This window comes from Coregonus clupeaformis, chromosome 19, assembly GCF_020615455.1.
Source record: "Coregonus clupeaformis isolate EN_2021a chromosome 19, ASM2061545v1, whole genome shotgun sequence".
In the NCBI taxonomy this organism is placed as follows: Eukaryota; Metazoa; Chordata; class Actinopteri; order Salmoniformes; family Salmonidae; genus Coregonus; species Coregonus clupeaformis.
The window spans coordinates 10,955,336-10,968,804 of record NC_059210.1 but is presented as its reverse complement, the minus strand read 5'-3'; the positions used below and the strand labels follow the sequence as shown (position 1 = coordinate 10,968,804).

The 13,469-nt window shown below is 48.5% G+C and overlaps 1 protein-coding gene across 1 annotated transcript in view; it reads left to right on the top strand.

Annotated features, from left to right (window-relative positions):
- LOC121531642 (prickle-like protein 1) overlaps positions 1-13,469 on the top strand; it is an 89,794-nt gene that overhangs the window by 73,593 nt on the left and 2,732 nt on the right. Inside the window, exons 2-6 of the mRNA XM_041836987.2 lie at positions 4,189-4,392; positions 7,032-7,145; positions 7,898-8,035; positions 10,753-10,956; positions 12,830-13,016. Of these exons, the coding sequence (XP_041692921.2) occupies positions 4,207-4,392; positions 7,032-7,145; positions 7,898-8,035; positions 10,753-10,956; positions 12,830-13,016 (829 nt within the window). The 5' untranslated portion in view covers positions 4,189-4,206. The remainder of the gene's footprint in view (positions 1-4,188; positions 4,393-7,031; positions 7,146-7,897; positions 8,036-10,752; positions 10,957-12,829; positions 13,017-13,469) is intronic.

Genomic DNA, 13,469 nt, shown 5'->3' with positions numbered 1-13,469 from the left:
AGGAAGGTGAGGAATCAGCCCAGAACTACACGGCAGGACCTGGTCAATGACCTGAAGAGAGCTGGGACCACAGTCTCAAAGAAAACAATTAGTAACACACTACGCCGTCATGGATTAAAATCCTGCAGCGCACGCAAGGTCCCCCTGCTCAAGCCAGCGCATGTCCAGGCCCGTCTGAAGTTTGCCAATGACCATCTGCATGATCCAGAGGAGGAATGGGAGAAAGTCAAGTGGTCTGATGAGACAAAAATATAGCTTTTTGGTCTAAACTCCACTCGCCGTGTTTGTAGGAAGAAGAAGGATGAGTACAACCCCAAGAACACCATCCCAACCGTGAAGCATGGAGGTGGAAACATCATTCTTTGGGGATGCTTTTCTGCAAAGGGGACAGGACGACTGCACTGTATTGAGGGGAGGATGGATGGGGCCAACAACCTCCTTCCCTCAGTAAGAGCATTGAAGATGGGTCGTGGCTGGGTCTTCCAGCATGACAATGACCCGAAACTCACAGCCAGGGCAACTAAGGATTGGCTCCGTAAGAAGCATCTCAAGGTCCTGGAGTGGCCTAGCCAGTCTCCAGACCTGAACCCAATAGAACATCTTTGGAGGGAGCTGAAAGTCCGTATTGCCCAGCGACAGCCCCGAAACCTGAAGGATCTGGAGAAGGTCTGTATGGAGGAGTGGGCCAAAATCCCTGCTGCAGTGTGTGCAAACCTGGTCAAGACCTACAGGAAACGTATGATCTCTGTAATTGCAAACAAAGGTTTCTGTACGAAATATTAAGTTCTGCTTTTCTGATGTATCAAATACTTATGTCATGCAATAAAATGCAAATTAATTACTTAAAAATCATACAATGTGATTTTCTGGATTTTTGTTTTAGATTCCGTCTCTCACAGTTGAAGTTTACCTATGATAAAAATTACAGACCTCTACATGCTTTGTAAGTAGGAAAACCTGCAAAATCGGCAGTGTATCAAATACTTGTTCTCCCCACTGTATGTGTGTGTGTGTGTGTGTGTGTGTGTGTGTATGTATGGGTGTGTGTGTGTGAGTCAGCATCGGGGTGACTCAGTCTTTGATTTAGCTGTCCTATTTCTATCCGTCCATGTCAGGGTCCACTCGATGGTCCCCGTCCCTCCATCTCTCATCCCTCCATCCCTCTCTCTCTCCCTCACCTGTCTGACAGACAGCGCCCTGACCTCCCCTGATTCACCTCTATCCATTCCAAAGATGAAAGGATGATGAGAGAGACAGACATGCGCCGCCCTTCCCTCCCTCATTGTGGCAGGTTGAAAAACAAAGGAGGAGGAGAAGAAGAGAGGGAAGGAAGAGAAGAAGAGAGAGAGGAGTAAAGAGCAGGGGCTTTGGACATTCCCCACATGGCACTGTGATCCACAGGGAATTGTGTATCTAAAGGCCAGGGTTACTGTTCAATCAATAAATCAAATGTTATTTATAAAGCCCTTTCTCACATCAGCAGATGTCACAAAGTGCTATACAGAAACGGAGCCTAAAACCCCAAACAACAAGCAATTCAGATGTAGAAGCACGGTGGCTAGGAAAAGCTCCCTAGAAAGGCAGAAACCTAGGAAGAAACCTAGAGAGGAACCAGGCTCTGAGGGGTGGCCAGTTCCCTTCTGGCTGTGCCGGGTGAAGATTATAACAGTACATGGCCATTAAGGCCAGAACTCCAAGATGTTCAAATGTTCATAGATGACCAGCAGGGTCAAATAATAATCACAGTGGTTGTAGAGGTTGCAACAGGTCAGTACATCAGGAGTAAATGTCACTTGGCTTTTCATATCCGGGCATTTAGAGGTTGAAATAGCAGGTGCGGTAGAGAGAGAGTTGAAAACAGCAGGTCTGGGACAAGGTAGCACGTCCGGTGAACAGGTCATGGTTCCATAGCCGCAGGCAGAAGAGGGAAACTGGAGCAGCAGCACGATCAGGCCAAGTAGTCCTGAGGCATGGTCCTAGGGCTCAGGTCCTCCGGGATGGGAGGGAGCATACTTAAATTAGAGGGAGCATACTTAAATAAAGAATTAGAGGGAGCATACTTAAATTCACACAGGACACCGGATAAGACAGGAGAATAACACCAGATATAACAGACTGACCCTAGCCTCCTGGCACATAGACTATTGCAGCATAGATACTGGAGACTGAGATGGGGGACGGGGGGACGGAGACACTGTGGCCCCGTCCGACGATACCCCTGGACAGGGCCAACCAGGCAGGATATAACCCCACCCACTTTGCCAAAGCACAGCCCCCACACCACCAGAGGGATATCAACAGACCACCAACCTACTACCCTGAGACAAGGCTGAGTATAGCCCACCAAGATCTCCTCCACTGCACGAGTCTGTTGTTATACAGACCTCCAGCTACAGTAAGGGAGTAGTGTATCTAAAGGCCAGGGTTACTGTTGTTATACAGACCTCCAGCTACAGTAAGGGAGTAGTGTATCTAAAGGCCAGGGTTACTGTTGTTATACAGACCTCCAGCTATAGTAAGGGAGTAGTGTATCTAAAGGCCAGGGTTACTGTTGTTATACAGACCTCCAGCTACAGTAAGGGAGTAGTGTATGTAAAGGCCAGGGTTACTGTTGTTATACAGACCTCCAGCTATAGTAAGGGAGTAGTGTATCTAAAGGCCAGGGTTACTGTTGTTATACAGACCTCCAGCTATAGTAAGGGAGTAGTGTATCTAAAGGCCAGGGTTACTGTTGTTATACAGACCTCCAGCTACAGTAAGGGAGTAGTGTATCTAAAGGCCAGGGTTACTGTTGTTATACAGACCTCCAGCTACAGTAAGGGAGTAGTGTATCTAAAGGCCAGGGTTACTGTTGTTATACAGACCTCCAGCTATAGTAAGGGAGTAGTGTATCTAAAGGCCAGGGTTACTGTTGTTATACAGACCTCCAGCTACAGTAAGGGAGTAGTGTATCTAAAGGCCAGGGTTACTGTTGTTATACAGCTATAGTAAGGGATCTCCAGCTACAGTAAGGGAGTAGTGTATCTAAAGGCCAGGGTTACTGTTGTTATACAGCTACAGTAAGGGAGTAGTGTATCTAAAGGCCAGGGTTACTGTTGTTATACAGACCACCAGCTACAGTAAGGGAGTAGTGTATCTAAAGGCCAGGGTTACTGTTGTTATACAGACCTCCAGCTACAGTAAGGGAGTAGTGTATCTAAAGGCCAGGGGTTACTGTTGTTATACAGACCTCCAGCTACAGTAAGGGAGTAGTGTATCTAAAGGCCAGGGTTACTGTTGTTATACAGACCTCCAGCTACAGTAAGGGAGTAGTGTATCTAAAGGCCAGGGTTACTGTTGTTATACAGACCTCCAGCTACAGTAAGGGAGTAGTGTATCTAAAGGCCAGGGTTACTGTTGTTATACAGACCACCAGCTACAGTAAGGGAGTAGTGTATCTAAAGGCCAGGGTTACTGTTGTTATACAGACCTCCAGCTACAGTACCCAACCCTTTATCTTGAGATCTTACATTCCATATGTTAGCCTCATGTATAGAGACATAGTGCCATGATGAGGTATAACTCATCTGTCTCCGAAACATGTGCTGTACAGATAAGGTGATAAGGTGAGACCTTGAAGTGTGAGTCTGCTGCTTCTGGTCTTGCTCTCATGTCTCCTGTTGAAGGGAACAGGAATTACAATATGGAGATGGAACGTGCATCGTGCCGTCCATTGTAACCCTTAATGTAGGCTCTTGTTGGTTCTGGGTCCAGGCATCACCTCATAAAAGTGGTGGAGTTTAATAATGGCTTTGACCCAAGCCACATGAGGGGACATATCTACATGACACATTGCCACTATGACAGAGAGAGAGAGAAAGTCCCCCTATTATAAATAGCTGTATGGGGAAAGCATCACCAGAGGAACCAAAGTGTTGCAGAGATCCCCTCAGCGCCTTTCGGGGAAGATAACCCACATGAACGTAGTGGTGGTGGTGACTCAGTCAGTGCTAAGCTGTGCAACATGTCTGAGACTGACTGGGTGAATGATGCTTGGGTCGTGTTCGTTTGGAACCAAACTGAAGAAAAACCGACTGAAACAAGGTTTTCCCCAATGAACCCTGGACCATGTTGATGATGTATCTATCACTGTGCCTTGAGTAACACGTATCTCTCTCCCTCCCTCCCTCTCTCTCCCACCCTCTGCAGTAGAAGGCGTAGTGTGTGATGAACCTAGAGAGTGCGTGTGGTTACCAGGCCGGGGTCGGGGCGCGGGGTCCACGGGAAGTGATGGAGCAGAAGGTCCAAGGTCAGCTGAACTTTGGCTTCCAGAGGAGCTCCACGTCAGACGACGACTCCGGCTGTGCGCTGGAGGAGTACGCCTGGGTACCCCCCGGCCTCAGACCAGAACTGGTGAGACGCCCCAAAATATACAACACAACAGGGTCCAGTGTGGCTCAGTTGGTAGAGCATGGCGCTTGCAACGCCAGGGTTGTGGGTTTGATTCCCACGGGGGACCAGTACGGGAAAAAGTACAAAAATGTGTCCACTCATTACTGTAAGCCGCTCTGGATAAGAGCATCTGCTAAATGACAAGACAGTAAAAATGTAAAAACTAATATACAATATGCTCCTTATATTCAACACTATATGCCACTTAAACTGAACTAAAATATAAACGCAACATGTAAAGTGTTGGTTTCATGAGCTGAAATAAAAGATCCCAGAAATGTTACATACGCACAAAAAGCTTATTTCTAATTTTGAGCACAAATTTGTTTACATCCATGTTAGTGAACATTTCTCTTTTGCCAAGATAATCCATACATCTGACAGGTGTGGCATATTAAGAAGAAGCTGATTAAACAACATGATCATTACAGAGGTGCACCTTGTGCTGGGGACAATAAAAGGCCACTAAAATGTGCAGTTTTGTCACACAACACAATGCCCGTGCAACTGGCATGCTGACTGCAGGAATGTCCACCAGAGCTGTTGCCAGATAATTTAATGTTAATTTCTCTACCATAAGCCGCCTCCAACGTCGTTTTAGAGAATTTGGCAGTACGTCCAACCGGCCTCACAACCGCAGACCACGTGTAACCACGCCAGCTCAGGACCTTCACATCCGGCTTCTTCACCTGCGGGATCGTCTGAGACCAGCCACCCGGACAGCTGGTGAAACTGAGGAGCATTTCTGTCTGTAATAAATCCCTTTTGTGGAGAACAACTCATTCTGACTAGCTGGGCCTGGTTCCCCAGTGGGTGGACCTGGCCCCCAAGTGGGTGGGTCTATGCCCTCCCAGGCCCACCCATGGCTGCACCCCTGCCATTTCATGTGAAATCCATAGATTCGGGCCTCATTTATTTTAAGTGACTGATTTCGTTATATGAACTGTAACTCAGTAAAATTGTTGAAATTGTTGCATGTTGCGTTTATATTTTTATTCAGTATATGTCACGTACATGTATATGCAATATAACCCACGACCTTGCCGGGTCTATTGTTATGCTCTTACCAACTGAGCCACATTAGACCATAGAAGGACCCATAAACACATTTGGCTCGTTTAGATAGGAGCTGAGAAACACCACAGTAGCTTTCTCTGTCATTATTTTCCTCGTCATAACTCCATTAGGAATGTTGCCAGGCCTCCTCAGGTTATTTGGGTGGTGAGCAGTGCAGAGGCAGGGTTTGTCATATGCTTGTCACCCTGAAGCACGACAAAGCTGCTTGTCTCTAACTGTTTAACTGTCGCCGTGGCACTTTGACCCTTAGGGCCACTGGCCTGGCTACTACTTTGCCCCTTGGGGCAGTTGACCGCAACTGAAGACTACTTTAGGAGGGAGGGTCATTACTGCCACCAGATAAAAAGGTGGGATGTTCTTGTCTCCTGTTTAGAGGGGGCTTCCTGCTGCTCAGCCCATCTCTGGGGATGGCAATTGACCCCCACAATCCTCAGCGTTGGGCCGTTGTAAATAATGCAAATTTCATGCTGCCATTACCCCCTATATCCACCTCCCTAGGTCAGGGCTAAAGAACAGTACGCTGACTGACCCCCTACCTCCAGGGCTGTGTGTTTCTCCACTGTAATGTGCACTACAGGGCTGTTCCACAGAATAGTGGCTGTAAAGGCATTACAGTTGACCCAGGCATTTACACACAAAAGGGGGCTGTTTATTTGGAGGCTTTAGAGCCTGGGTCTCCTGTTGCTTCAGCCCCTTCTCCCCCCTCATTGCTTCCATGTGTGCTGTTTAAAGGGAGGGAGAGGGGGATAGAGAGTGAGATGAGTAAGGAAAGGAGAGAGAGAGAGAGGAGTAAGGGAAGGAGAGAGAGAGAGGAGTAAGGGAAGGAGAGAGAGAGAGAGGAGTAAGGGAAGGAGAGAGAAGAGGGGTAGTTGGGAGAGTGCCACATAACACAAGTGGACTCTGTTTGTGAACAAGCCTGTAAAAGGCAGCTGTGGCGAGGCCCCCTCCAAGCCAAACCTGGTGTTGCCAGCAACCAGCGGGAGGGGGGGAATTGATCCACATCCACTTCTAAAGGCCTCCTCCTGCATCTGATCTGCCAGATCTCTACTAATCACTAGCAGACTTTTCCATGCCAGAGTTTGTAAATAAAAATATACACATCCTGTCTCGGAGTGTCTTTGGGGTGGTGCTTGACAAGTCTGCCTGTCTCACACAAAGGAGCTCCGCTATGCTCACTTTTCGGGTAGGGACAAACACATGCATGCACGCAGCCCATTATTCAGGGACAGGCTTAGTTGGTATTATCATTCCTAATGTGCTGAATAACATTTATCTGGGCCAGTGAAATAGGTTAAGAGAAATCTGGGAAGGTGCTCTTCCTTTCAACAGGGACCTAGAATCAGGTCAGGGCTGTTTTTATGTTCTTGATTAAGAACATTTGACTTTCATGTTACTTCACAGGATAAACAACCCTCCAGGTTCATTTTGCATGTGGTAGGTGTAAGCATGGCGCTACCAAAGGATCAAACTCACATTCTAAAAGAAAATGTGTGTGTGTGTGTCTTCTGTTCTGTGTGCTCCAGGTTCAGCTATATTTCTCCTGTCTGCCTGAGGACAAGGTTCCTTACGTTAACAGTCCTGGAGAGAAGTTCAGAATCAAACAACTCCTCTATCAACTGCCTCCACATGACAATGAGGTATGGAAAAGACCCCAAAAGAGTGTGGTTGTACGTGCATGGGTGTGTGTAGTTCATTTAAACTGTGTGTGTGTGTATGTTTGTGTATACGCTGTGTGTGTGTGTCATTAAATGCATCCCAGCAGGCCCTCTCATTAAAGGCGTCGTAACAGGGCAGGTCTCACAGGAGGACAGCACCCATTTTTCCCACCATCCTTCCTTCCCATCCACTTTCTCTGACTCAATGTTGTTTGAAGATCTGTGTCCGACCCTTGTCCTTCCCTGCTTTGTAGTAAACCTCATGCCATTCTGCTCATGTGAGGGAGGACTTGGCATTCACGTTACCAACATCCCAGTTGTTAGTCCCTTGGTCCCACACTGGGTCAACAGTCTGTAATGTCGTGGGCACAATAAGCCTTTTGACTATGATTTGATGATGCTTGCTGGAAGCCCCCGCTAGCAGGATTCCTGTCATAGCAGTGGTCTTTCTGGGGACAGACCAGTGGGAAAGGGGACGCTGCTGAAAGACATCCTTTATAATGTGCCATCACAGCCAGAGCTGCCAACCCTGCGTGTCTCTCTGTTACCCTTCCCCTCGTGATTCCACTCTAAACACAACCCTTGTTTGTGTAAACAGTAAACGTCTGCTTTCCCTTGTTAACAGTTTGGGAGGGAGACATCAAAAATGGTTGTCACGCTTTGCTTTGTGTTTTACACTTTCGACTATATTTAACTAAGGCCTCTCTCTCTCTCTCTCCTTTCTCTCCATCCAGGGGCGCTACTGCCAGTCTCTCAGTGAGGAGGAGGAGAAGGAGCTCCACATGTTCAGTGTCCAGAGGAAGAAGGAGGCGCTGGGGAGGGGGTCTCTCAAACTCCTGCCCCGGGCCCTGCTACACAGCTTCTGTGAACATGTATGTCCCTTCTCGCCCTCTCTTACACCGCCACTCACCTCAGTTCCTAACAGGAACACTGTCACATCAGACACATAAACCAATGGGTAGATGGGGTATTTTTAAGGTAACAGATATGTAACGGTTTGGGAAGTTATAGGAAACTGTTGTAATCCATATAACCCAAGTAAACGACTATTGAGAAGGGAAAAGCAGAACTACCTGTAGCCTGTGCTCTTGTTTATCCTTCTGTGAATATGACGCTTCTCTAGAGGAGTCTGTTTCTCTTAGAACCTCCTCTTCCTCTGTGTTGTATGTCAACCAGGCTATGTAAGAGATCCCTAAACATATGGTGGATTTGCAGCCGTGCAGACAGTCTAAAATCTAAAAAGCCTCTTGGTGTTGTTTGGAGTAGCTCCAGTGGGTTGGCTGACTCTGTGCTCTGCTCACTTGATGCTCAGTGTTTTATTCAGTGTACTTACAAATGGGTCCTGAGCAGCCCGGGGGTGACCATTAAACTTGGTCAAAACACAGCTATGCTCTGCTCTGCTCTGTAGTGGCTCTCCCTCTCTGCTCTGCTCTGTAGTGGCTCTCCCCCTCTGCTCTGCTCTGCTCTGTAGTGGCTCTCCCTCTCTGCTCTGCTCTGTAGTGGCTCTCCCTCTCTGCTCTGCTCTGTAGTGGCTCTCCCTCTGCTCTGCTCTGTAGTGGCTCTCCCTCTGCTCTGCTCTGTAGTGGCTCTCCCTCTCTGCTCTGCTCTGTAGTGGCTCTCCCTCTCTGCTCTGCTCTGTAGTGGCTCTCCCTCTCTGCTCTGCTCTGTAGTGGCTCTCCCTCTCTGCTCTGCTCTGTAGTGGCTCTCCCCCTCTGCTCTGCTCTGCTCTGTAGTGGCTCTCCCTCTCTGCTCTGCTCTGTAGTGGCTCTCCCTCTCTGCTCTGCTCTGTAGTGGCTCTCCCTCTCTGCTCTGCTCTGTAGTGGCTCTCCCTCTCTGCTCTGCTCTGTAGTGGCTCTCCCTCTCTGCTCTGCTCTGTAGTGGCTCTCCCTCTGCTCTGCAGTGGCTCTCCCTCTCTGCTCTGCTCTGTAGTGGCTCTCCCTCTCTGCTCTGCTCTGCTCTGCAGTGGCTCTCCCTCTCTGCTCTGCTCTGTAGTGGCTCTCCCTCTCTGCTCTGCTCTGTAGTGGCTCTCCCCCTCTGCTCTGCTCTGTAGTGGCTCTCCCCCTCTGCTCTGCTCTGTAGTGGCTCTCCCTCTGATCTGTAGTGGCTCTCCCTCTCTGCTCTGCTCTGTAGTGGCTCTCCCTCTCTGCTCTGTTCTGTAGTGGCTCTCCCTCTGCTCTGTAGTGGCTCTCCCTCTCTGCTCTGCTCTGTAGTGGCTCTCCCTCTGCTCTGTAGTGGCTCTCCCTCTGCTCTGTAGTGGCTCTCCCTCTGCTCTGTAGTGGCTCTCCCTCTCTGCTCTGCTCTGTAGTGGCTCTCCCTCTCTGCTCTGTAGTGGCTCTCACTCTGCTCTGTAGTGGCTCCCTCTCTGCTCTGCTCTGTAGTGGCTCTCCCTCTCTGCTCTGTAGTGGCTCTCCCTCTGCTCTGTAGTGGCTCTCCCTCTCTGCTCTGTAGTGGCTCTCCCCCTCTGCTCTGCTCTGTAGTGGCTCTCCCTCTGATCTGTAGTGGCTCTCCCTCTCTGCTCTGCTCTGTAGTGGCTCTCCCTCTCTGCTCTGATCTGTAGTGGCTCTCCCTCTCTGCTCTGATCTGTAGTGGCTCTCCCTCTCTGCTCTGTTCTGTAGTGGCTCTCCCTCTCTGCTCTGCTCTGTAGTGGCTCTCCCTCTCTGCTCTGTTCTGTAGTGGCTCTCCCTCTGCTCTGTAGTGGCTCTCCCTCTGCTCTGTAGTGGCTCTCCCTCTCTGCTCTGTAGTGGCTCTCCCTCTCTGTTCTGTAGTGGCTCTCCCTCTGCTCTGTAGTGGCTCTCCCTCTGCTCTGTAGTGGCTCTCCCTCTCTGCTCTGTAGTGGCTCTCCCTCTCTGCTCTGCTCTGTAGTGGCTCTCCCTCTCTGCTCTGCTCTGTAGTGGCTCTCCCTCTCCTCGGTCGTGGCTCTCCCTGCTGTAAACTGTGTATGTCACAAATAAAATGTGAATAATTTTGTTTCTAGTCCCAGTGTTAAAAGCAAGGCCTGTGTCCCCACATGGCACACGGAGAGAAACCGAGACCAGCAAACAAGAGCCTAACAACCCAACCGCAGAGGGAACATAGTCGACCACATAATTCCCATAATAACACCAGATGCCATGTTCAGAACTGTACTGATGTGCTCCCTCACAGATGGAAGGGAGTTGGCCACATATCTCAACCCTCCTCCTCTCTCCAGTAGGGAATGGGGACAAGGGGACCTAGTGGCCATATGATACCCTAGTTAGTATCCAGGGCCGAGGCCATGCTGTAGGATTAGATAGATAGGACAGGACACAGCCACACACTCCAGACTGGAGGTTACATAACTAGGGCATTTGGCTATAATTGTGGACATGTCACTGTGCAGCCAACCTCACATTTATTTAGAAATGGAATTCATGTTTTTAAAATGTCAGCGCTTTGACATTTAAGAAATACAATATGGCATTTTTACTGGTCATTTCAATTAAATGTATACACCCACTGATTCTTGAAGAAAAATAACTTGCCTAATGAGCTGAGTAAAATAATACAGTATACAATCTCTAGTTTGAGAGTGAAACTCTGTTCCTTATGGATGTCTGTGTTGTCACAGTGTGGGGAGAGCATCAACGGAGGGGAGATGGCGGTGTTGGCGTCCAGAGCGGTTCCTGGGCTGGTCTGGCACCCAGCATGCTTTACGTGCTCCACGTGTAGTGAGCTGCTGGTGGACCTCATCTATTTCTACCAGGATGGGAAGATCCACTGTGGCCGACACCACGCAGAGCTGCTCAAGCCACGCTGCTCAGCCTGCGACGAGGTGAGTGAGAGTGTGTGTGAAGATGCACTGTGGCCGACACCAGAGCACGTGAGCGGAGTCGAGCGGTTGGAAATCCCGCTCCTGTGCTCCACGTCCTTTCAAAACCGTTCCGCGCTCACACAAAAAAAGAATGCCGCTACATATTCGCTCCATTCATAAAATTCACAATTTTACCAACACCCATCTATTTTTGTGACTACCTGGGCCTACCATTTGGTTTTTAAGTATTGAAACCAAACCATATGGAATAGAATAAACATGAAAAGGTGAATGTAAGAAGCACACATCATTTGAAATAGGCTACATGTCTTATTAAACATCATAAACACTGTAAATAGGTCAGGGGCCAGACAGGGAGCCTAATTATTTAGGCTGTATTATTTCAAGGCTTTAGCCTCCAAAGAAATACATTGTGAAGCATTTGAGAGTGAGACAATAGACTGGTAGGGACATAAAGGGCTCAGCATTTAAACATCATTTCCTTGTATTAAATCATTATTGTCTATAAATTACACATATAGGCTATGACTTACTTACAATTAAATACAAATTATACTATCTGGCTGTGATCTTTTTTTTTTTTTATGACTTATTAGGCTCAGTCTACAGTGCCTTTGAATTCATATTTAGAAACACGAGTTTGGCCAAAGTCTGTGGCTTCAGGTTCATGCAATGGCGCCAGGAGAGCAGGCCAGTAGCAGAGAATATCTTCCTTTATCCTATCCCAGGTATTCCTTAAAGAGGTGGGGTTTCAAATGTCTCCGGAAGGTGGTGAGTGACTCCGCTGTCCTGGCGTCGTGAGGGAGCTTGTTCCACCATTGGGGTGCCAGAGCAGCGAACAGTTTTGACTGGGCTGAGCGGGAACTATGCTTCCGCAGAGGTAGGGGAGCCAGCAGGCCAGAGGTGGATGAACGCAGTGCCCTCGTTTGGGTGTAGGGACTGATCAGAGCCTGAAGGTACGGAGGTGCCGTTCCCCTCACAGCTCCGTAGGCAAGCACCATGGTCTTGTAGCAGATGCGAGCTTCAACTGGAAGCCAGTGGAGTGTGCGGAGGAACGGGGTGACGTGAGAGAACTTGGGAACGTTGAACACCAGACGGGCTGAGGCATTCTGGATGAGTTGTAGGGGTTTAATGGCACAGGCAGGGAGCCCAGCCGACAGCGAGTTGCAGTAATCCAGACGGGAGATGACAAGTGCCTGGATTAGGACCTGTGCCGCTTCCTGTGTAAGGCAGGGTCGTACTCTCCGAATGTTGTAGAGCATGAACCTACAGGATCGGGTCACCGCCTTGATGTTAGCGGAGAACAACAGGGTGTTGACACCCTTAGCTTTCTACCCACCTCGTTCCACCATCATGCTTTCGGGATAGGTGTATTTTCAGATTCCACAATGATTCTTTAGTTGTGGACACTACATCACCACACTCCCTCTCTTGCTCTTGGTCCTCCTCATCTTTGTAAGTCACCTTGATTTAGCACCTGTGTGTTTGATCAGTTTCTTTATGAAAATATTTAGCGAACTTCATGACAGTAGCTAAAGCAAGGGGCTATAGCAGCACACAAGTAGACTATAAGTGCATGCTGGGGAGGGCATGCCCTGAGCTCGAGTGAGAGCTACTGGAGCGAAATTGGAGAGGGTGAGAAGGCGCTCCACAGTCCAGTCAAAATGGGCACGCTCCGCTCCACGCTCCGCTCCTCGCTCCGCTCACATACTCTGGCCGACACCATGCATTGCTCCTAAAACCACGCTGGGTCAGATTCAAAAACGCACACCAACACAGGCATATGTTCTCTGGAGGCAACAGCAATAACCGCTTAGACCAATCCAAGCCACACACTTCTCATCAAACTCTGTCTTAATGTGTCTATCTTCAGGTTATCTTTTCTGACGAGTGTACGGAGGCGGAGGGGCGTCACTGGCACATGAAGCACTTCTCCTGTTTTGAGTGTGAGACTGTGCTGGGGGGGCAACGTTATATCATGAAGGATGGTCGGCCATATTGCTGCGGCTGCTTCGAGTCTCTCTACGCCGAGTACTGCAAGGCCTGCGGGGAACACATTGGTAAGCCCTGACGATATGCATACAGACCACTGCTTCTGCCATTGTGAAATGATTGACAGAAACTAAAATAAACGGACATAGTAAACTTTTAGACATAGCCTCTCAATGTTTTTTAGGCAGTGAGTAAATATTTTGCTGTGCGATCTGGAGTTTTTAATTTAGGAGCACCAGTGAGCTTGTCTTTTTTGTCCTGCTTCTAAATGTCTTTGCCTACATCTCTCTCAACTTAGGCACACGTGCTCCTTGTAAAAAAGGTCAGCGTAGCCGTGGTTAGTAATCCAATGCAAAATATCCAAACAATGTACCATGTCAATATTTTCAGCCAGTATGAACATGTTATATGACACATGCCTATGAGGAAGTTGACAATGATTCAGGGAATCACACCACACCAAGTGTTTCACAAAATACACAAACAAATCTTCCCTCACATCTGTGCTAACCGAAGCCTTT